Below are 23504 nucleotides of genomic sequence, written 5' to 3' on the forward strand. Positions count from 1 at the left end.
TGGTCGAGAGCGTTCGATAGCTCGAACATTGCTACCAACTATCTTCAACGATTTCTAGAACGGTTATCGTTGAAATTAACGTCATTTAATTTCTCTGATTATCATTTGCACACGACAATAGGTGAAAAATTCCCAATGTAAATTTTCAAATTCCAGCATGTAGAGGTGTTTTTTTTCGCCGGATGTCCGAACGGGACGTTTTTTCCTCGAGTATTCCGCGTCCTATCGCTCTCACAGCCGGAGTCGACATCCGGCGGAAGTGGGCCGACCACCATTTTGGCAGTTCGACTCTCGGCCATTTTTGTTGCGTCAACGTCAAGAGTGCGGCCAGGGGCCTCTCGCGCTTTCCTAGCAGTCACGCCAGTTGCCTCCGGGATTCCTCCGTATCGTGGTGCAGCGAGAGAAAGACTGTTCGGCACGCGCCGTTTTTCTTCGCTAAACTGACAAAGGATCGTCCGAATCGCGAGGCGAATAACGAAACTATCGTCTGACGAGGCGTATATATCAATCGCGAGACGACAAAGCAGAGGGACAAAAGAGGGACAGGAGACAGAGAAAGGAAGACAGAAAGAGACAGCGCGTTAAGGACGCGTTGGGAATTTTTTTCGGCACGAGTGTGTGTGTGAGAGAGAGAAAGAGAAAAAACGAGCTAAAAGGGCTTCAAGCGACAGAGCTGCGAAAACTACGCACCGAGGCGGAGTAATATGAGTAATGCAGCCAACCAGAATGGATCAGGTCTAGAGCAGCAAGTAAGAAAAGAAAAGGGGATAAAGAGAAAGAAAAGAAAGGATCAGCGGGTTGGGAGGGAAAGGAGGGAAGCGTTGTTCTCGCGATGCGAATTTTAACGAATTTTTTTTTCCTCCCGTTTTCTCGTTTCAGCATTTCTCTGACGCGATTCGCGGATTTTCTACAGACGCGAGCGTATAGAGGGGAATTTCCTTTATCCGATCGAAGAGAAAGAGAAAGAGAGAGAGAGAGAGAGAGGGAGGGAGGGAAAGAGAGAGAGACTCTTCCCCGCGAGCATCATGGGCCGTCGTCACTCGTCGGCCAGTTCGTGACGTACGCTACGTATAATGGCGGCAAGCGATTCCGGGAACGACATGCCTCGTGTCGCGACGCGCTCGCACGCTCTCTCTTTCTCTCTCTGTCTCTCTCTTCTCTTGCGCGTGTCTGTTCCCGCGATCGGATTGCGCGCGGGAGGAAGGTGTCGCGCGTAAGTCAGATTTTCGCGGAAGGCAATCGGGGTGACTCATCATCGGGAGAAGGGAAATCGGATGATAACAAATTTATCCCGCGTGAGCGCCGCGCGCGGTTTCAGTTACGATAAGCGAGACGTCTAACTCTGAATGTCTCTGTTCCTTCAGTTAGCTGGTCTGGACTTGCAGGGCTCCCGCCAACCAAGTGGGGGCCGCTACGTCCCACCGCATCTTCGTCATAAAGCTGCGAGTGAGTACAAAAGCCTCTTAAAATTAGTTTATACAGTAAATTTTAAAGAGTTTTATTTGTTGAAAATTGAATAATATAAATGGTACGTAGCACAATGGATCAACGAGTCGAGACTGATACATCGCTTACATTAGCCAGTAGACTGTCTTGATCTCAGCCTGTAAAATTATATTGTTTCATGAAATGTGAGAAATGTATGATGAGTAAATGTAATGTTTATATAATTTTTTTTTTTTAATAGGTAATCTACCCTCGGATTTAAATTACTCTTCTAACTCAAGATCGTTTGGTGACAGAGGGGGAGATCGAGATCGCGATCGAGAAAGAGACCGTGATCGAGATAGGGGTAGGGCCGGTTATCGAGATTCGCGGAGTCCTCGCGATATCGATTTTGCAAACTTCGGGAGCTTTGGCGGGCGCAATAGGCGCAATCAGGAAAATGGAAGAGATTATAGATACTCCAATTCCGAACGCGATCGACCAATTAGCGGCAACGATCGTTGGCAGGAGCCTATTAGAAATGATCGCTGGCAAGACAACAGAAATGACAGGATGGGTAGCAGCGGTAGATGGGGCGACGATAGAGGCGGCCGAGGTGGAAGAGGTGAGGTCGACTGGACAATCCCCACTGCCAGGGATGAGCGACTGGAGCTGGAACTGTTTGGTTCTGGCAATACTGGCATCAATTTTAGCAAATATGAGGATATCCCAGTTGAGGCTACCGGAGAGAATATCCCACCACACATCACATCTGTGAGTATATAATATGTAAGATTTTACTTGATGTTAATGTACCTGTTTTCTGCTATTTAATTAAATCGCTTTCCAATTTTTCAGTTTGACGAGGTTAAGCTGACAGAGATAATAAAGAATAGTATCGCCTTGGCAGGATACGATAAGCCTACACCGGTACAGAAGTACGCGATACCGATCATCATCGAACGCCGTGACGTGATGGCCTGCGCTCAAACTGGGTCCGGTAAAACAGCGGCCTTCCTAGTGCCAATACTGAATCAGATATACGAGAGTGGGCCACGACCGCCACCACCACAAGCGAACTCTTCTGGTAGGCGTAAACAGTATCCGTTAGGTCTGGTGTTGGCCCCTACTAGAGAGCTCGCCACGCAAATATATGACGAAGCGCGGAAGTTTGCATACCGATCGCGTATGCGTCCTGCCGTCGTATATGGTGGTTCTAATATAGTAGATCAAATGCGTGAATTAGATCGTGGTTGCCATCTACTCGTGGCGACACCTGGACGTCTGGTGGACATGCTAGGACGTGGTAAAATTGGCTTACACAATTGCCGGTATGTTTACGTGACACAGTAATGATTATTGCGAGTAATGACTTGCGAATGATTACGATTATGTTCATTTATCATTTCCATTTCAGATTCTTAGTTCTAGATGAAGCAGATCGTATGTTAGATATGGGTTTTGAACCGCAGATCAGACGCATCGTCCAGGAGGATAACATGCCACCGACTGGAGAGAGACAGACTCTCATGTTCTCTGCTACTTTCCCGAAGGAGATACAAATGTTAGCCAGAGATTTTCTCAGTAATTACATCTTCTTGGCGGTTGGTCGCGTGGGATCGACTTCCGAGAATATTACACAGAAGATTGTATGGGTGGAGGAACATGACAAACGTTCATATTTGCTTGATTTGCTACAGGCTAGCAACTTTTCAGATCCTAGTACGTTAAGTTAAAACGTTAAGTTAAATCTGGATTAACAATGAATTTTTAGTTGTATTTAGAATCGGCAAAACTTGTAAAAAGAAAAAAAAATTAACGTGTTTTTATGATTATGCAGCTGCTGAATCACTCACCCTAGTGTTCGTGGAAACTAAGAAAGGCGCCGACATGCTTGAAGAATACTTGGCCTCAATGGGATACCCGGTTACTAGCATTCATGGCGATAGGACTCAACGCGAGCGGGAGGAAGCGTTACGTCGTTTTCGTGCGGGTAAAGCGCCGATTTTGGTCGCAACTGCAGTGGCGGCTCGTGGTCTCGATATACCGCACGTCAAGCATGTTATTAATTTCGATTTACCTGGCGACGTTGAGGAATACGTTCATCGCATTGGTCGTACTGGTCGTATGGGCAATTTAGGTTTGTTTCTTTTAAACATTACATTCATTGTTCTATTAGCGATTATTAAAAGGATAGGCATATGTGAATGTTATACCATATTTTGTTTTATAATTCAGGTCTGGCTACGTCATTTTTCAACCATAAGAATCACAATTTGGTACGTGATTTGGTGTCTCTGCTTATCGAAGCCAATCAGGAACTTCCGCCCTGGTTGGATGACATGTATACCGAAGCGAGATATTCCGGAGGTGGATCTCGGCGACCAGGCGGCGGCGGCGGCGGCGGCGGCGGCGGCGGTGGCGGCGGCGGTGGCGGTGGCGGTGGCGGTGGTACCAAGGGGCGCTTCACTGGCGGTGGCTTTGGTGCAAGAGATTATCGTCAACAACCCAGTTCTGGATCTGGTCGCAGCAATGGACCCTCACGACCTGGTGGTTACGGAGGTAAATAAAGATTACGATTAATACAGAATAGTATATGTATTATATAGTAAAATTAACTAAACTTAAAGGAAGAATGATGAGTTGTTGCAATATTTTTTATTTATATAACACAAAAATTCAGTATCTTATTTATACATTTTTTTGCAGGCGGTTATTCAAGTTACGGAGGTAACTATAATAATTCATCGTACAATAATTCCACTAACAATGGCAACAGTGGCCCTGACTGGTGGGGAGCATGGGACAAGTAGACGATTATCTCCATCTCTATTTCTACTTCTATCTCATTATTATTATTATTACTCTACACGCAAATTCAATTATATGTAAGGGAGACACGACATTTATTATGTCTGACACTACACGCACGTGTTTTGCGCGCGTATACATGTTACACATGCGCAGAGTACAGACAGTTTCACGTATAATACGTATTCACGTTTTCGCTGACTGCCTGTGCACTTCGAGTTTTTGGATGAGAAGCAGAAAGAATACTTACGTTGTTTAAATTCCACTATATTACATTTGTTCGTGAGCGCGACATCGACAAATCCTGCGTGCAATCTAATATTCGCGCCGGTGGATCGCCGGAGAATATTTCAAACGTGAATGATCTCACCATAAAAAGTGCGAGTATCGTAAATAGGATTTGTTCAACACTTATTAGTTAATAGAGATCCATCCAACATTTCGTTGCCGTGCGTGCTGAGAAACACAAGTAGTATAACCACTAACGAATCAAATCAGTAAAATCGTTAGTTCCTGAATCCGAAGGGAATAACGATATAACACATAGTAGCTGGAAAACTTAGTAAAAATTTTTTAGAACTCCTGTCGAGATTATGGGGCTCATCGTAACTTTATTATTTACATTTTTTTTTTTTAATAGAGGGTACGGTGGGCGTATCTTCGGTAATTGTAGCGTTTAAAGTTTGACTATCATAAAACATTTTAATGCACAGATACTTTATTGCCTTTGCTATCATAATGGCCAGTAGCCAAAGTCGTGCAGTTTTTGTTCAAATGAATGGCATAATTCTTTATACATGTACGTTTATCGAATGCCTAGGATACGCCGAATTACCGTTGCCATAGATTGTATGATAATTCCTTATTTTTTTTTTTTCTTTAATTTGCTGTAGTTCAGCGACGAATGGTACTTTGTTGTTTTGCCGTCCCCAAAGACGATATTGCGCCGGCAATATTATATGGTTTACTCGAATAAGCCACGTGAATTTTTCGGGGATCGATGGTTCCGAGAGAAAGAAAGAAAGGCAACACAGGCTACGTCTTAAGATACCTTTAGAAATCTCACATTTTGTTATAGCCTGACATGTATAATGATATGTGTGTATGTATGTGTGCGTGTGTGTATATATATGATACACATACACACACACACACACACACACATATATATATATATACATATATATATACACACACATATACACACTTGATAATTCAGAAAATTTCAAGACGGCGCTTACGCGATTTACAACTGGCAATTATTTTCATAAGTTATTTTCATAACTTCAGCCGTTACAGTGAGATCTCGATATATTTTATAATACAATGTTGACAAAAATTTTCTACAATATGTAATAATAGATCTAGATTTTGTTTAAAAATACTTGTGTTTTCCAATAAAATTATTTGCGACCTTTGCGCCGTCTTTCTTCCGAAGTTATAAACATTTGCAATAAAATGAATAAATTTTCCTTTGGGAATATTTGTACGAATATGGAGATTTCACTGTATTCACACGCGGCTAAATATGCTTTTAGTGTAAAAGGCAGGTAAACTGTTTATGTACCTGAGCTTGTGAGTAGTTCTACAGACAGAACTGCATTGATCCCACGTAGAAGCGTGCTTCTTGAATAGCATTTCTAAACGTAACAGAGACGTTGCCCTGCGAAATTGGTGTGGCGCTTTATAAAAAAGAAATCTTAGTCTGCAGAATGCGAATGTGTGAGTGCTCATGGAAGATAAATTATATTGAGACAGGTTAAAAATACGGTTGCAGTTACAGAGGGATATTAAAACAAAGAGCAGAAGGAGAGATGCTTTTGCATTGATATAGTGGGCTCTACTTCATTAAGAAAAAAGGGAGGGGAAGGGGAAGATAGAAAGCAAGCATAAGCCTCCTGAGGGAGACACACGGGGCGCACTCGATATTATTTTCTAGCTGTATTTATCAGTATGATATGCGCGCGTTATATATATAAATACATAACACTAAAATAATTGAAAAACGACTGTGATATCAAACGATCTTGTGACATTCAATTTCCATGCGAATTGATGAACGAACAATTAACGGAATAACAATAAATACAATAAATGTGTATTAATTAATCGGTATTGAATGTCGGGAAGGTAACTAGCTCAGTTGTTTGAGCTGAGAACACGAATATTAAGTCGTTAACAGTTAACACACACAAGACAACGTGGCTGTTGTCCGATCGGGGAGGGCTGAACGCTAGGCTCTTGTGGTCCTGGGGACCTTTCTAGGGCATTGTTTCTGCTTAAAGTAACGCGCATTAACGATATATAGGTGACGCGAGTTCGCGAGTCATTACCGGTTGAATGATGATGATAGTAGGAGCTTTATAGAATGTCGATATCGTTTCGTGCTAACACGTCGGGCGTTCTTGTCTATCTAATCTACTACGTGAGGGGAAAAAGTACAAATTCGATTTGCGTCACAACCGACAGGATTTTTAGACATGTCATACTTATACCTGTTATATTACTAGATTTAATAGTGCAATTCGCGTGCGTGAATCGTATGCCGTGTGATCGTGGACCAAGGTGTGAATGCCTCTTTTACGAGGGAATCGAATAATTATTTCATCTAGAGCATTCAAAGGGGGGGGGGGGGGTGGGGGAGGGATAGCATTTAACGAGGTAAAATATCATTGGCTTCCGACCGTTGGGTGCGAGTGTTCTCAAATTTTTAATACGATTCGTCATCGAGGCTATATCGCGTCAGCTCTCGGAGGCTTTGCCAAGAACGTTACACACTTAAGGAGAATTTTCTCGTAAATGGCAACAATCCACGTGCGCCGTGTCGTCGACGGCAGTCCATTTCATCTGTCATCGAAGACGTGGATATTGCCATATCCACTTTCGTGTCTATCATTTCGCAAGGAAACTTGCGATCGGTCCCGAGACTGATGTCGCATAACGCAGGCTTCTTGCGTCTCCTTTCCTATTTTATTTTATGTTATTTTATAAAAAAATGACGAGAGAAAAGGTATCAATATAGAATTTCGATTCCAGAGAAGAATTGATTTTCGAACAATTGTGTAAACGAATTTAACGTACACGTAGACTCGATACGATTAACTCTTGGATGCATGAAGAAGAAGGTCTTTGAAGAAGGAGATTTTCAGACCTTTTCTTTATCGTATGTAATTCCCAAGAGGTATCTCGCGTTGTCTTTTCATCAATATTCGATTTAAAATTGATCGAAATCGTCTTTGCACGCTCCTACCGGAAGAGGCCACGCATCCAAGGGTTAAAAGTTCAATTGTGCTATGATGCGCTAGGCATTCGCGACGCGTCGATCGCGTGTTACGCGTTTTAATCAGTCCTATGCATTTCGAAATGATACTTTTTGTTTGCAATTTACATGGTGGGCAGCGATGAGAAGTATTCGAAGCGGCGCGATTTACCGAATGCTGTTTTCGCATAATTGCGTTGTTTTCTAATTATAATTTTCCCTTCAACACGCGCGATCGCATCCACGATCGGTATCGATCATCGATTGGCAGAACAACTTTCGCTTTGTATTTTCCGAAAATCCGAGACACGTGATGTCAAACTTCAGAATTATCGAATGTTCCTGCAAGATAGTCAAATGTCCACCGTGTAGTAAACTGACATATGTGTAAATTAAATGTACGGTACTATGATTTTTTTTTTTTTTTTTTTTTTTATAGTGTATTAGCATACTTAGAAGAAATAGAGAATGTTATAACGATTATTATTTATTGATCGATTTAGTATTTATTTTCTACGTTTCGGAAGGTAAACAATAAATGTATCTTCTGTACTGTACACGTACTTTTCGTCTCATGTTTGGTCCTCTGAAGTATATCGGACGAGCAGCCTTAGGGGGAAAAAAAGAAACACTTTACGGATACAAATATAAAGAACGGGATATATGATCAGACGAAAGATTAATTTAAAGAGCATAGTGCGAAGAAAAGCAAATGACGAAGGTGGAAAAGAAAACAAAAAATGAGAGAGAAAGAGGAGAAGGGGGCTAACGGGCATCAGGCATTATGGATGAATAGGCATCAAAGGGAAAGAGAGAGAGAGAGAAAGAAAAAAAGAAAACAGAGGGAAAAGCGGCGTTTGACTGTGACTGCAATCATTACCGAAGGATGAGGGAAAATCCGCAAAGGAACACGTTGCACATCGTATAAAATGTAAACGCGAATGCGATATACTATTAACGTCTGGCGACCGAGTCGCGGCGAATTGCGGAGAAATTGTTCACGTGCAAGTAGTTTTGTATTTTTTATTATTTTATATTAAGTGCGCGCGCGCGTCGATCGGGATATTAAGTGCCCGACGACGCTCGTCGAGAGGAGGACCGGGTGCGCGTGCTGTTCTTCTTGCCATCTCCCGGATGAGAGCGTGGACGCTAACGGAGAGAGAACAAGGAAAAAAAAAAAAAAAAGAAAAAAGGAATGTACGCGAGTCCAGTCCTTGGAAGAGCACCAGCGAGATGGGATGGCAAAAGAAATGTCTTCTAACTTGTTCCGAGCGTTTTTCAATTTGGTCGAGGACCGTCGTATGCGCGCGCGTGTGTGTGTGTGTGTGTGTGTGTGTAAGGGGATGGAGATACGCGTAAGAGGGAAGCAAATTTCAATTTGCCGAAGGAATTGTTGCCGTTATCTCCGACGACGAGAGAATAAGATTGGTATTCGTACGACGTGCGACGCTCCTCGTGCGTTATTTAACTTGTAACCGTAATGATACTACTATTTTCACTTCACTCGCATGTGGAGCGGGGTAGGGTGTCTTAAACGGAACGGTGGATGTACCATTCTGTCGGTCTCTTATTTAGTAATTTGCACATTTACACGCGCTAGTGTAGAGGCGAAACCGAATATGCGAACAAAGATAAACGAAATGTCCCGATGAAAACCGTTGTACGGCTATATATATATATATATACACATATACACATATATACATATATATATGTGCATTGAATAAATTGAGAAAAAAAAAAAGAAAAAAAAAGAGAGAGAAGAGTGTATCTAAAGTGCGAGGGGAAGAAGAGAAATTGATCACAGAGGAAGAAGGAAAGAGGTTCATCACATGCGTCATATATTTATTATTCATTAGCAATAAATTATCGCGCGTCTTTTTCCTTTTCTTCCTCCGTTTTTTCGATTTCCTCTTTCAGTTTTCTCAGCGTTACGGATACTCTTCCGGTACACGTACTTCTTGTGTGCGTAGGCATAACGTATGCTCGTGAAGGATGATGTAGAGTGTCAATATTGTTACAAAAATACCTCATATACGGGACGATCACATATTAATTCGATGTTCTTTCATTCGGTGAATTTTTCCGTTTATTTATAGTATTACGCGAAGAGAAGGAAAAGAGAGTGACAGGAGACTTCTACAAAAATGAATATAATAAAGATTACAAAAGAATTATCGAGCTTAAAGTTTTTCATACCGTACCTTTCCTCGTTCTCTCCTTCTTTTTTCTCACATGTTAAAGAGAGAAAACGATTAAGCACTGTCTAAAGTTGATATTCTTTTCACGAGACACTGAAAGATTATATGTATGACTTATAATTATCTACTTTTTATTGTCAACAAGAATACATATTGCATTGATATTTTAATTAATTTTTAATAAGGGACAAATTTATCAGTTCTCTTAAGTGAGAATTAAAGTTAATGATTTATAAAATTAATTATGTTAAATTCAATTATGTTAAAAGTTACATAATAAAAAAATTTCAACGTTACATTAAAATTCAATTAAAAATTAATTTTATAAAATATTTTTTTATAATATTAAATTGAAATATAATTTTTCAAATTATATAATTACATATAAATTATATAATTTATATATATATATATAAAAATATATTAAAATATTGATTAAAATGTGAAAATTACATCAATTGTTTTATTTTTTTTTGCATATTTATATAAAAGTTCTCTGAATAATTTGAAAATTATTTAATTTTTAAATTTGCATTAATTTTTGCAGAGAAAAATAGCATATTGCAACACTAACATACAAGAATTAAATACTTAATATTTAGGATATGTATTTTGTTTGAAAATTATTAATTTGATGGACATAATTATTTTGATATATATTTTATTTATTTAATGTCTATAATATCTTAAAATTCTATTATAAATGATTAGTTATTTTTGTTTTTTACAATTGATTTTAAGAAATATTCATAAGCAAATGTTTTAGTTATCTATTAAGAAGGATGTTAATTACAGATATTTTCCTATATAAAAATACTAAAAGTTATTTTATATTTATATTTTAACTTTTTTATAATTTAAATCTACTTATTTGATATTCCAAATAATATAGTATATAAAAAAATATTTTTTTTAAATTTCGATGTCTTTTCTATTATTGCACAATCGATTTTTTTATATTCATTAACTAAAACTATAAATTAAAGTTAATCTACATTTTGATTTAACTTACTTTTTATCTTTTTTTAATTAAATAATTTTTAAAAAATTTTAAAAATTAAATCAAGAAATTGAATCAAAACTAAAGTTAATTATTGTTAGACATGGCTAAACATTTCGTTTGTTAAATGGTATTCGGTCAAAGTCACCCCGTGAATTTGATATTTCGTTTTCCCCGGGCAATACGTCATCTGTCCCGCCTGTTCGCCACGCCGATGAGAACGTGGGAGAGATACGACTCCGCAGCTTCGCCAATCGCGTAAGACCACGATCGCAATGGCGGCGTGGCTGGACGATTTTGTGTTATCGGATGGCTAGGTGTCGATCTGGTGGTGTGCGGAGTGCATCAGTGCCCTTATTTACAGCGTGACACATCGCACGCGGTGCAACCGATTTTTTTTCTCCCTCCGTCATGTATGGTCTTTTGATAGTGGCATTGCTAGATCTAACCCTCGAAGGTACGTTCCTAACCTTCTCTTTTTTTTTTTCCACCATTTTAACCCTCGAGCTTTTAACCCTCGTTCACGAACGGTTGATGACGGCTGTTTTTTTTCAGCGGTCGGAAGTGTCTCGCAGTCAGAAATCAACAAGCATCTGGAATACGGCAGGGAGTTTCTAGCAAAGGGCCAGCTCCAAGATGCGCTGTCGCATTATCACGCAGCCGTCGGTAGGTCGAATCGCAAATTCGCGCCTGACGATCTTTCACTATCAGCTGACTCTTTGCGACAATGGGGAAAAAATAGAGCTTTGAGAATATAAGAGTAAATTTCTTTCAGAGGGAGACCCAAGCAATTACTTGACGTACTACAAGAGGGGTACAGTTTATTTAGCATTAGGCAAGGCCAAATTTGCTCTACTCGATCTCGACAAGGTTTTGGAGCTGAAAGTGGATTTTACGGCAGCGCGATTGCAACGTGGTAATATTTTACTCAAGCAAGCTCACTTTGACGAGGCTGAAATTGACTTTCAAGATGTGGTACGCTATGTCTTTGTGTTTACATCATGTTTTTATGTATTTTATGTCTGTTCCAGTTTGCTCCCATACATGTACAACTTATACCACTTTTCTTTCAGCTAGTGTTAGAACCAAATAATAGGGATGCCTTGAATGCCTTAGATAGGTTATATCCAGCTAGAGAAGAAATGAAGTTAATCGATGTATATTTGTATAATGGCGATCATGTGGCAGCTGTACAGCAGATAACTCGGCTCATTGAAGTATGCCCGTGGTCCTCTTATCTTAGAGAACGCAGGGCGGAAAGCCACGTTGTTCTTGGGGATTACATAAGCGCCATATCTGACATACGATCGACCACAAAATTGTTGTCTGATAATACAGAAGGTTTCTTTAAACTCTCGACGTGGCTTTATCGTCTTGGGGATGTTGATGAGGCATTAAAGTAAGTAATCAAATGTTAAAATAATTGCTACTACTTTTATTAAACGCAACACTAATCCGACAAATATTTAGGGAGATTCGAGAATGTTTAAAATTAGATCCAGACCATAAGCAATGTTTCCCCTTTTACAAAAAGATCAGGAAGATAAAGAAGTTGCTGCAAGATGCAGAGACAGCGGAGAATACAAAAGATTATGAGGCATGCATCGATTCAGCTCGACGTGTACTAGTGCAAGAGAATGAGCCGCAAGTACGGTTTATGGCTTACCATCATCTCTGCAAATGTTATTCGGAAAATTCTGAAGCAACTCAGGCAATTAATAATTGTCAAGAGGCATTAAATATCAGGAGGGAACCAGGTGTATTATGCGACAGTGCGGAGGCATATCTCGCCGCAGAAATGTTTGATGATGGTAATTTATTCTCACACACACACACACACACACACACACACACACACACACACACACACACACACACACACACATGTGCGTCTCATTTTAATGATTGTCAGATAACAAATGAATTTTTTTTTTAACAGCCATCAGAGAGTTTAAAAACGCGTTGGAGATAGATTCGAATTTCCAAAGAGCCAAACAAGGACTGCAAAAGGCGCAACAGCGGCAAAAACTATCGGAGTCACGAGATTATTACAAGATCTTGGGTGTCCCAAGAACGGCAAATAAACGAGACATCATTAAGGCTTATCGGAAAGCAGCGCAAAAATGGCATCCTGATAATTTCCAGGAGGGCGATGAGAAAAAACGCGCACAGAAGAAATTTATTGACATCGCCGCGGCCAAGGAAGTTCTCACGGACGACGAGAAAAGGGCGAAATTTGATCAGGGCGAGGACCCTCTGGATCCGGAATCGGGCAGGCATCAGCAAGGCTTTAATCCCTTCCAGGAGTTCCATCATTTCCATGGTTCTCCCTTCCAATTCAAATTCCACTTCAATTAAACATCGAAAATCTCGTCGTGATAGAAAAATTACGTGATTCTCATAAATTCAAACACGCGCGTCAGTCGCTTCAATCGCGACAATCTTCACTTTACCCTAGCCTGTATTTCATTTCGCTACCTCGTCGGTGAAGATCGCACGTGTTTAACTCATTGGACGAACTCGGGAGATTTTATGTGTGTGAATTGTCGACGTGCTAAACACAGACCAGTGACCATGGTATCAGATAACACAATTATCTATGCACGTATTTATAAAGACGTAAAAGTAGATTTAATCGCCCGCACTAGTTCGTCAGCAAAAAATGTATAACAGTACATGTACAGTACTCTCTAGTATGTCCAGACTGAGCGATGAATAAAAATCTATTTCGGTTCATACATAAACATTCGTCGCATGTAATTTTCATCGTCGCATTATCAATCTGTATACTATTATTGATAAAATCGATTTTGCGTGTTGCGATACGAATGGAGATGTACAGTGATCATCACACTGCCACTGATTGCTTCAGCGGCTGTTCATTTTTAACTTCAAAATATGCGACAATTAAATTGAATAAGTTGAATAAGAGACATTATGCCTTTATCGAGTACGATATTGAGCCGATATATTTATATCATTACTTTACGCGTATAAAATTCGTACTCGATAATGTTCAAACAGTGTGTAAAATAACGCTGTGCGCTTGTCATGTTTGCATGAGTGTGAGTCAGACTTTCATGTAAATACTGTATTTCTGATATTTGTTTAAAAATATATTTGAATAATTTATACAGATATATCGAAGGCATTATTAATGTAAAGAGAAGAAAAGAAAGCGATAACTCTTTTCAATAATAAAATATCAAATTTCTATCGTTTGTTTAGGCACTGAAGTCCTCTTTCTCTTTTTCTTAGTACTTTTTCTTAGCTTAAATGTACTTTTTATTTTTTCAGTTTATCAGGCGGTTTCATTTTTTTTTTTCGTTTGTCTAATTTCTTCCGCTCTCTCAATCGTTGTCGCAGATCTTTATACTCTCCTAATTCTTGTCTCACCATGTGACCTCTCCATATCGATTGGATACGTGTCGCGGCTTTATTTAACTTTTCTTCTTTATTTCTTTCTTCGATAAATTTCTGTCGTTTGTCCATTAAATCGCGCATTTTCTCCATCTCCAAGTTCTGTTCTTCTATCAAGCTCTATTGAATCGAAAGCAACTTCGTGAGTTATTTAACAGCTCATGATATCATTTGTATCATATTATGTTTAAGCAATTATTATCTTATTTTCTTTTTCTTTGTTTTATTTTCTTTTTTGTATGTTTATATCTATTATATCTTTATCTTCAATTAAATATATATCTGTATTATATGAATTATATTATTATTTATTTATTTATTCTACTGTTCATTTTTCACGCTGAAAATACTTTTGGATATATACTTGTAATTCATCGATTTCCTGTTGTTTTTCCACAATCTCTTTATTGTATTTTTTCGTCCACATATCTATCTGTTCTTCCTTTTCTTTGATATTTGTCTCTAAAAAGGCGATCGTTTCCGCTGAAACAATTTGCTCTGCATTGTATTCTTTCGAATACTCGTTTATTTTATTCAACATATCTTTCTTTTCTCGATGCAACTTAAGTTCTTGCTGTTCCAATCTAGCCTTTGCCCATTTTTCTGCATAGCCTGAATAGAATATATTCGATCAGAATACTGAAAAGGTCATTTAGGTGAATATACGTTACTCATTTTTCCGTTATTTAAGAATATCGCGTAGTCGATTTGCGCATCGCTTTCCTGGGCAAGTTCTATCGTCCTCTTCCTATCTTCCTCGTTTGCTTTTTTGTCGGATTCTAGTAATTCTCGAAGTTCTTTAACTTGACTGAGCCACGTTTCAGCGCTCTCTTCGAGATTACGTTCGCCTTCCTGTTTCTTTGCGATATTATCATTTTCTTCTCGTAGACTGTCAAATGTCCCCCGACTCTTTATTTCATGGAGAACCCTTTCGAGAACTTTATACACGTAATTCCTAAATGCACATTTATTGAAACGAACATATCTTATTCTCAAGAGTTCTGATTTTTACAATGATCTAGATAGTGGGAGGATAAAACATAAACCGGAATTCTTCTCGTGGAGATTTTAATGGAAGCAAAGTTTTGAAAAAAATATCTTGAAATAATGCATCATATATTTTATAAGGATATTTTTTAAGGAATTTTATATATTTACTAGTTATATCAAAGCAATGGAATATAGAGTATACTTTTACGTTATAGTAGTATTTTATGTTAGAGTAAAACGTTTAATTTTTGACGTGCATCTTCGCGCACCTGTCTCTTTGCAGTTTTTCAGCCTCCGTAGATATAATTGACAGGCCCATATCTCTTTTGAAGATTATTCTAGGCTCGTCAGGTACCCCGTATGTCTCATCGATCGTTTTGAACGTATCGTCCCAGCGTGGATCGACGTTGGCCGGTATCATGAATTCGACTATGGCGAGCTGATCTAGACATTCTTGGAGAATACAGGATATAGCGGCTGCTTCTAGCGGTGTGAACGAGTCTGGCGGAACTTTCATTTCCATATTTTGCACCTCGCGTATATTTTCTATTTTCGATGGCAGTGAGTCTATCGGTGATTTCGAAAGTTCTGAAGAATCTGTTTCAGGATTGAGATACGTCGGCTATAATAATAATTTAAAGAAATTATTATTATTTAATCTACAATTTATGCTAGATTTCTGAATAAAATTACCTATAATTTTTTTATGCTAATATAATATTTAATGCTTATTTTAATATACACTTTATAATCTATATGTGTTTTAATTCTTCAAATATTTTTATTAAAACAAAGTTATAATTAAAACATATGTAAGACAACTAATACATATTTATAAATTATATTTTAAATAAATTATATTATATTTATAAATACATATTTATAAAGCTATCTTTAATACGTATTATTATATAAGATTATTTTATTTATAATTGAAACTTTTTCTTTAAATTACATATATCATAATAACATTATCTTACTTTTTTCGTAGTATCTTTCTTTGTGATTTTATTTAAATTTTGGATGAATTTAGTGGCCGCTTTTTCCGTTTTCTCGAGAATATGTTCGTTTGTTGACATATTATCGATGATAGTTTATCTAGCGCAATATTTTTTTTGAGTTGCTTTTATATTATGGAATTTTTCCAATTCGTTTGTCATATCGAAATATGCAATAAAATAGCAAATGATAGATTGAAAATACAAGAATATCGATTAATACAATTATATTATTCTATAGAAAGTGTATGTATTTAAATATTAGCATATGCTATGGCTTATGATCATGGCTTATATCATATTTTATTGTGCAAAAATTATTCAATTAATTGCTTAAAAGATAGATCAAGAAAAATATGCAATGATTCCTATTAAAAATTTAACTATCTAACAATAACTACGAACCTTATTATTATTATTTCTTTATTTTTTATCTTCGATTAGAATATCTGCAAGAAATATACAGAACGCGAGTGCACAAAATATTGGCACTGAAATTTTTGGCTTGATGTCCTCCCAAGTCATATTGCTGAATTTTCGTTACGTCAAACTTGTGAAAATTTGAAAAAATATGAAAATAATCTAGAAACAAGGAAAGATCAAGTATGAATACATATGACAAAGATCAAAAGAGGTATTTTTTTCTGTGTTATTTACATAGAATCATCAATTGTATTGAAAATAAAGATATATATTTAACAACAATAATACATTTTGTCTACAAACATACTGAATAAATATATTTTAGTATTTTCTATTTAATAATATTTTTGAACACACGATTAGCTTAATAACTATTTTTGATAATATAGTGAATGTCAAATCATTCTGTAAAGAGTGTAATAAATAAATCCCTTTTACATCAATAGATTTAAATTTTAAGGAATTGTTTTAATGTATATTTTCATGTAAAAGGAAATAAAATTACGAGGAACTTGGATATAGAAAGTTAATGATAACAACCAAATTGCAATTTTCAATTTCATTTGTTTAAAATTCTGTTTAAAAATTGAATTGCGTGCACGTGATACGTTTGTACTTGTCTTTATGTAGATATATAATACATTATTTACGAGTATATTACAAACTCATTTTTAATTTATTATACTTTAACAGTTAATATTAATCTCATTGCAAAAATAATTGAGTATCGACATGTTCTAAATTGACATCTTCTTCAAAATTTCATTCAAATTGTGCAAAAGCGCACATTCTCTCTTCTTTTTTACATAATTTACAAAAAATAAATTCTAATTAATAATTCTTAAAATATTCAACGAGTTTCACAGCTCAGTATTACTTCGCATATAGCTGCTCGACGTTCACATTGTTTTCAATGTATTTTACTTCTTATAACGCGATATCACTTCATTTTACATAATACAGCTATTGTCATGGTAATAATAATAACGTAAGAGCCTTCGTGATCTATATGCCCGTCCGTTGATTGTGTTTACATACATTACATTTCAATGCAGATTACCTGTAACTACGCAGCTGTAAAAGCGTATTAACGTTGATCGATATAGAGTTACATTGCATGTACATATAAATTTTGTATGCATATCTAATAATAAGGCGGAAGTATTTTGCGCGGAACTAATAATTCTCTATTTTCATTTTCTATTCTCAATTTTTACATGACATCAAATATATCAACGCTTCTCTTATAATCGAAAATACTATTTCCTAATGCGAAATATTTTGATTAGACGCTCCAAAAACGCTAAGCATTAAAAAATAACAAATATTTCTAAAAATATGGACACATTATACAAAGTAACTAGTATATTCGTGAGGCATTACACCTCTTCTAGGATAAAACGTATGACTTGTGGAATATTCTAAAAGATTCGTGATCGAGCTCATGTAAATATCGGCGAATCTAAATAGTCTTCTGGAGAAATAAGTCGGATTGTGATATGTTCTGAATACCGAGCCGAATTGTTCGTTGAAAACAGATTTAATTTCATTTCTCAATTGATCCCGTTCTCTCATCCATTCGTCCAGCTCATCTTGCACTTCAGGTCCTTCGTAATCCTGGTGTTCTTCAATTAGACCGGTTAACATCTGGAGCCAGTTTGCGTTCTCTTTGAACTTTGGATCGTTCAAAGTTTCGATTTCGTGCTATAATGTTATATACAACTCTTTATGCATTATATATTATATTTATGTCGAGTTTACTGCATCTCAATATTCTTTTTTGAAGTAATTTAATTTTGCACAGAAAAGATCGATAGGAATTTCAAATTACCGTCAATTCTTTTATTATCGCTCCTGTTCGCCAGCCATGCTCCAAGGTTACATCTGCCAAGTCACTGTATGGATGATCGCCAAAGTATAATACTTGATGTCCCCGCCATCCGGTCATATCTTGCAATTGTTTAACTGTTCCCTAAAATGTTTCGCGTTTAGCAAATATATATTTCGCATAATTACAAATGTATATATATTATCTGTAATTTTCGAAATGAAGATCAAAATAGAGAACTACCTCGAGATATATAACACCCTTGTTCAGTTTAGTGACTCGATCCCATAATTGTGTTTGTTTAGCTTCGTCGTAGATTCTTAAGGGACGTGTTTCTTCAGTGAAAAATCTTGGTTTTCTCGCTTGAACGATCACCACATCAAAGTAATCCTTCCAATTTTCACCGACCAAAAACTTCATACCATTGTTACTGAAAAAAAAAATCACAACTGTTTAGTAATTATTATATACATATGTGAATAATATACAATTATACAATTATATAATATATACAATTTAATTTAAATTAAGATTGATAATACTGAGAAACGTACACAAAGTGAAAAGGACTGTTTGTAACTAGAAACGTCTTTTTGCCAACTTTTTGAAGTCGATCGAAAAATCTCCTCAAATCTTTATTCTGTTCCAGATATTCGGACACATTTTCTACTACTAACTGATGCATTATAGGATGGCAGCTTTGCACGGAATTCTATAAATATCATATAAATATCATATAAAATACATTCATTACAAAAATAGGATTATATCGATTATATTTATATTTCTATTTTGATTATTTACTTTAACGTCTCTGAATAGTATTTCCGGATGGTAATCGATGTGATTTTGTAAAAAATATTCCGTAACGTTACACAATAGACCCATTTCCGGTACCGAAAACAAATCGGCTAATTGAACCATTTTCGATCGATGTAAAGCATCCTAAGAAGAGAAATAAATATCAGAAAGTCTAGAATTTATTCAAAGATTTTCAAGTACATCGCAGATATAAATATACTTGCCTTCTATACATCATGATCGAGGCAATTTATCGTCAAACACACACGTTGATACATGCAAAAACAGAGAAGGTCGAACATTTAATGTACTAAAGATTTTTCTTTATAAATGGATATGAACATGAGTATGAACATATCGTTGCTATTTGCTGCAGTATAAAAAAGAAGAGAAATTTTAAGAAAAAAATATCTTTTTGATGTTTAGAAAAATAATCAGAAGCAATTAGCACAGCTGCTTTATTACGCAATAGATCGTATAACTAATGTGTGAAATATTTTATATTTCGCTTTTTAAACAAAGCATGCATGTGTGTCTGTTCTCGTGTTAAAAAAAAAGAAATATGCATCAAGCTTTCATGCTATGCGCCACTGCGCTTTCTTTTTTTCATCAGAATTTTTCGATGACAAACTTACGTGGGAGTGTTTATGGGGTGCCTCCACATAAGCTATCGGTATTATCCTGTTCTTGTAGATTCGTAAGACCTCCTCGTCGGGCACGGGATGCAAGCCCCGGTAAACGGCGCCCAATTGAATTTGTAAGAAACTGTCGAGCTTCAGCAGAAGACCCTTTTCGATGTCGTAATGGAGGCCGCGGACGGCGAAATTTTCTCTGTACTCCAGATTGGCAATTTCCTCTGGATACTGGCATAATTAAACGAGTTTGAGTGAACTTTGAAAGATGAAATTCTAATCGGTGGTAATTGTTCTTTGATTTTAGGAGAGAAATTTTGCTGAGTGGCTGTCTTTTAAGACAAGGCTAACTCAAGCTTTGCATTTTAGTTTTATATTTAATTTTTACAACTTCCATCATGTTTTTTAATAAAATAGATTAATTATTAATTATGAATTATTTAATATTTATAATGTAGTAAATTTATCATATAGTATTATAACTGACTGATACAAAGACAATTGTAGGTAAAGAAGAAAAAAAATTTCAATCAGAAATATATGAAATATATATCATCGATTTGATTATGATAAACGAATTTAATGCAAAATAAAGACCTTATATCTTTTAATGAGCATGTCACGTCCCAGATTGTAAAGCAAATAGTCCATGGAGGGTTTGTAACAGGCCAGTGTGTAATCATAATCAAATCCGTAGACTTGGACTTCCTTTAAGTCGAGCTCGTTGCAAGCAAACACGCCCTTGGGATTTACATCTTGCGGCAGTTTCTTCGCTAGAGAATTACAACAATAGAGATTAATTCGGAAACTCTGAAAATGAGACGCATGTTGATTTTCACGGTTGGTCCGTAATGCATCTAATTCAACGTGACAGAAGTGACGAATCTGCGGTATGACGGAGAGGAGCTGTTCTGCGTTTCTTCGAGGATTGAAAGCGGATATCGGTATCGCTCGCAAGCGATCTTTAATTTCGCGCGAGCTCTCGAGTTCTCAATTGGAATGAACTACAGTTATTACTCCTCCAGACCTAACTGGCGATCAATTCGGTTGCGTCGGTGCTCCCGTTTCATGTTCTATAGATGCGCGTATACAGGCCGATTTTCACTGTCCTAGATTTTTCTGCTCGACACATTCGTCCTTCCCTCCCTCCCTCCCTCCATCGTGGCCGTGAGAGACCGATCTCCGCGATCTAAAATCTAATCCGTACACTCGCTCTTCGCGCCCTCCTTACGCCACTTTTCGTCAGTGGATTAATTAAGACGAACGTGCGAGAGATCCTCGCGGCGTGTGGATCCTCCTTATCAATAATTTATATACCCTTCTCGTTTGCTCGCTCGAATAAAACTTGCTCGACGTGGCATCAGCACGTAGTTATCTCTCTGACGAGTCGATCAAGCGATGATAAATACGACTCGTAAGCTTATGTCAACGTAAGCCGAAGAGTTGCAGGCATTTAATATTGAAATTTCAAAGAATTGCAATGCATTCTACCATGTTCTTCGTGCCTGCAGCACATATGAATGTCTATCAGATCGTTTCTGTTTCTCTTGACAATGTTATTTGTTTCTTCTCGAATCCCATTGTTCTGCTCGAATTTATTAGATGACGATTACTTGTATGATCATTTCTAAAGAGTATGTTGATATATATATATACATATATTTTAACAATAATATTTTTATGTATATAAAATTTTAAAATATATATTAACATATTATAATTAAATAATTTTTTTTGTTTATACATGATAAATTTAATTTTAGATGTGACTATCGCGAAACGACTATCTTAAAAAGAATTGTCATAAAGATGCGGATATTTAAAGTTTTTCGCGAGTAACAGGAAGAGGTTAATTGTGCACGCGAATGGCGCGTGTATCTGAATGCTTGGCGACGAGCCCAGACAGATGTCAACGATGAATTTTCCTCATCGTCACCGTATACGTAATCGCATGTGGTTCTCCGCGTCAAAAGTCTGCGTCCAACAGACTCCTTCTGTCGAATCCCGTCGCATCCCCTCGCGGAGGGAGGATGATCAATCGGTGTGCCAATAATTCGCTCGGCATGCGCCAAGGTGTCAAGGTCGCGTGCGCACGAATGTTCTATCGAATGCATGAGGGACACGCGCGGAATCTCCGCGCATGCAAGAGAGACAGACATATATAAACATATTATACACACATACACACGTGCAAAATACAGACGCCGCGAATGTCGCGATTGACGCGACACTGATATGGCCGCGGAGAGCCACGAAACTTTGGATACTCACACTTGCACTTCTCAAGCATTCTCAAGTAATTCTCGCGCATAACCGCGCGCGACACCTGACCGCGATTGAGGGCGCGATCGCCCACCGTGCGTCTTGACGTCCCATGCGTGGCGGCGACTCCACGGGGACGCGCGAACGGCCAAGTTTCGAGAAGGCGGCTCGATGTCGCGACGATTCTCGCGTGGAACATCACGGACGATTGGCGGGCGCACAACGCAGGCTACCACGGTGCCGCGCAGCGATTGGCTGCACCGCGCGGGCGGCTGATTTGAATCGAGGCGCCGCCACTGATCTCGCGCCTTTGCTTCGTCCACGAATTTAGTGAATTGCTAGACGCGACTGCTGAGAGGTTTTCGACGAGACACGGGCGAAGCCGAACGTTTGGTCTCGCCATTCGTCCGCTTGTTCGACGCACAAAACACGATTGGTTTATCGCTTCTATACTTGTTCGCTATTGGATGGCTGAGTATCATTCTCGTTGGATGTCGTTCTTGTCGCATCCGTCCAGCCGTTCATTACGTTTATGCCATCAGTGCCATTAGCGCGGTATTCCGTATGTTTCGCGGTTGCGCGCGATATATAGATCATGGGATTTATATAATAGAAGGGTTATTTGAGCGTGTTAACTGCTATTTATACTCAATGATTTTAAATGGGATGTACTGTCCACAATAACGACGTTGTTTTGAAATGGCAGCGTCTCTTGCGGGAATACGAAGATTTCAAGGTAACTTCTACGAATTACGGTATAATGTTAAAAAACATGTAAAGAAAAACTTTGAAATTTTGAACAATTTTTATATTAATGAATATCAACTTTGATTATCTTTTTATCAAAAGAAAAATCCTAAAAAGACTTTAATGCTATGTAAGAAATTTATTAAAAGTCTCTAATTACATATAAATTACATAAATGTGTGTGTGTGTGTGTGTGTGTGTGTGTGTGTGTGTGTGTGTGTGTGTGTGTGTGTGTGTGTGAAATATATAATATATATGAAATATATATGTACATATTATATGTGTATTTCTTAGATATTTATTATATATTAGAATGTAATTTCAGTACGTACTAACAAAAAAGAAAAAACTTGTGTATATATATATTCAATACATTTTTGTATGATGTATATTTCGAATATGAAAAATATCATGATATTCTTAAAAAATTCTCAAAATTTATATATACTATTAGAAAAAATGTGAGATCACACTTTGTATGTTTATTTGTAAAATGATTTTGAAAAGTTTATTTGAGCACTCTTTGGATCTGCAATTTTTGTCACAAATTTTAGGATAGAATTCTCTTTATAATTTCACATTTGGCGTATAAATACATTATTTATGTATATGTTTATTATTATGTATTAATTATTATATATTATTATACTAATTACTACTTTACTTAAATTGTTTATTATATTATTTATTAATAATGTACATGCGAT

The 23504-nt window shown here is 37.2% G+C and overlaps 4 protein-coding genes across 7 annotated transcripts in view; 3 read left to right on the top strand and 1 right to left on the bottom strand.

Moving 5' to 3' along the window:
• Positions 1-322: 322 nt before the first annotated feature.
• bel (ATP-dependent RNA helicase bel) lies at positions 323-9669 on the top strand. Its single transcript, XM_011641567.2, has 8 exons — positions 323-749; positions 1365-1446; positions 1688-2199; positions 2284-2756; positions 2843-3147; positions 3266-3565; positions 3664-3987; positions 4135-9669. Exons 1-8 carry the CDS (start codon positions 705-707, stop codon positions 4236-4238), a joined length of 2145 nt encoding a protein of 714 aa, XP_011639869.2. The 5' UTR covers positions 323-704; the 3' UTR covers positions 4239-9669.
• Positions 9670-10945: 1276 nt separating this feature from the next.
• Positions 10946-13910, top strand: P58IPK (dnaJ homolog subfamily C member P58IPK). Its single transcript, XM_011641565.3, has 6 exons — positions 10946-11153; positions 11252-11362; positions 11472-11671; positions 11770-12095; positions 12167-12507; positions 12636-13910. The coding sequence occupies exons 1-6, from the start codon at positions 11108-11110 to the stop codon at positions 13052-13054; spliced, it is 1443 nt and encodes a 480-aa protein (XP_011639867.2). The 5' UTR covers positions 10946-11107; the 3' UTR covers positions 13055-13910.
• A 2864-nt stretch (positions 13911-16774) lies between these two features.
• Nt5c (5' nucleotidase C) overlaps positions 16775-23504 on the bottom strand; it is a 41785-nt gene continuing 35055 nt past the window's right edge. For 3 of the 4 annotated variants that reach the window (XM_025218714.2, XM_025218716.2, XM_089084462.1), the window contains exons 2-8: positions 20386-20561; positions 19792-20019; positions 19160-19300; positions 18910-19067; positions 18599-18785; positions 18359-18499; positions 16775-18231 (exon numbers count right to left, since the gene is read on the bottom strand). In XM_025218714.2, the coding sequence (XP_025074499.2) occupies positions 17875-18231; positions 18359-18499; positions 18599-18785; positions 18910-19067; positions 19160-19300; positions 19792-20019; positions 20386-20439 (1266 nt within the window). In that variant the 5' untranslated portion in view covers positions 20440-20561 and the 3' untranslated portion in view covers positions 16775-17874. Of the gene's footprint in view, positions 18232-18358; positions 18500-18598; positions 18786-18909; positions 19068-19159; positions 19301-19791; positions 20020-20385; positions 20562-22059; positions 22413-23504 lie in introns of those variants that run through there. The other variant, XM_011641556.3, reaches the window with a different exon arrangement.
• The window catches only part of dyl (transmembrane protein dusky-like), a 43837-nt gene continuing 42829 nt past the window's right edge, over positions 22497-23504 (top strand). Inside the window, exon 1 of the mRNA XM_011641562.2 lies at positions 22497-22786. The gene's annotated coding sequence lies outside the window, so the exon portion shown is untranslated. The remainder of the gene's footprint in view (positions 22787-23504) is intronic.

Source organism: Pogonomyrmex barbatus, unplaced genomic scaffold, assembly GCF_055798465.1.
Source record: "Pogonomyrmex barbatus isolate J1 unplaced genomic scaffold, ASM5579846v1 scaffold9, whole genome shotgun sequence".
In the NCBI taxonomy this organism is placed as follows: domain Eukaryota; kingdom Metazoa; phylum Arthropoda; class Insecta; order Hymenoptera; family Formicidae; genus Pogonomyrmex; species Pogonomyrmex barbatus.

Excerpts from the sequence above, each read along its gene's own strand:
- P58IPK (XM_011641565.3), top strand. The coding sequence starts at position 11,108 with ATGTATGGTCTTTTGATAGTGGCATTGCTAGATCTAACCCTCGAAG. Across the intron at positions 12,096-12,166 it reads GATGTTGATGAGGCATTAAA|GGAGATTCGAGAATGTTTAA; the intron begins GTAAGTAATCAA and ends ACAAATATTTAG. Across the intron at positions 12,508-12,635 it reads CGCAGAAATGTTTGATGATG|CCATCAGAGAGTTTAAAAAC; the intron begins GTAATTTATTCT and ends TTTTTTTAACAG.
- bel (XM_011641567.2), top strand. The coding sequence starts at position 705 with ATGAGTAATGCAGCCAACCAGAATGGATCAGGTCTAGAGCAGCAA. Across the intron at positions 750-1,364 it reads GATCAGGTCTAGAGCAGCAA|TTAGCTGGTCTGGACTTGCA; the intron begins GTAAGAAAAGAA and ends CTGTTCCTTCAG. Across the intron at positions 3,148-3,265 it reads TAGCAACTTTTCAGATCCTA|CTGCTGAATCACTCACCCTA; the intron begins GTACGTTAAGTT and ends ATGATTATGCAG.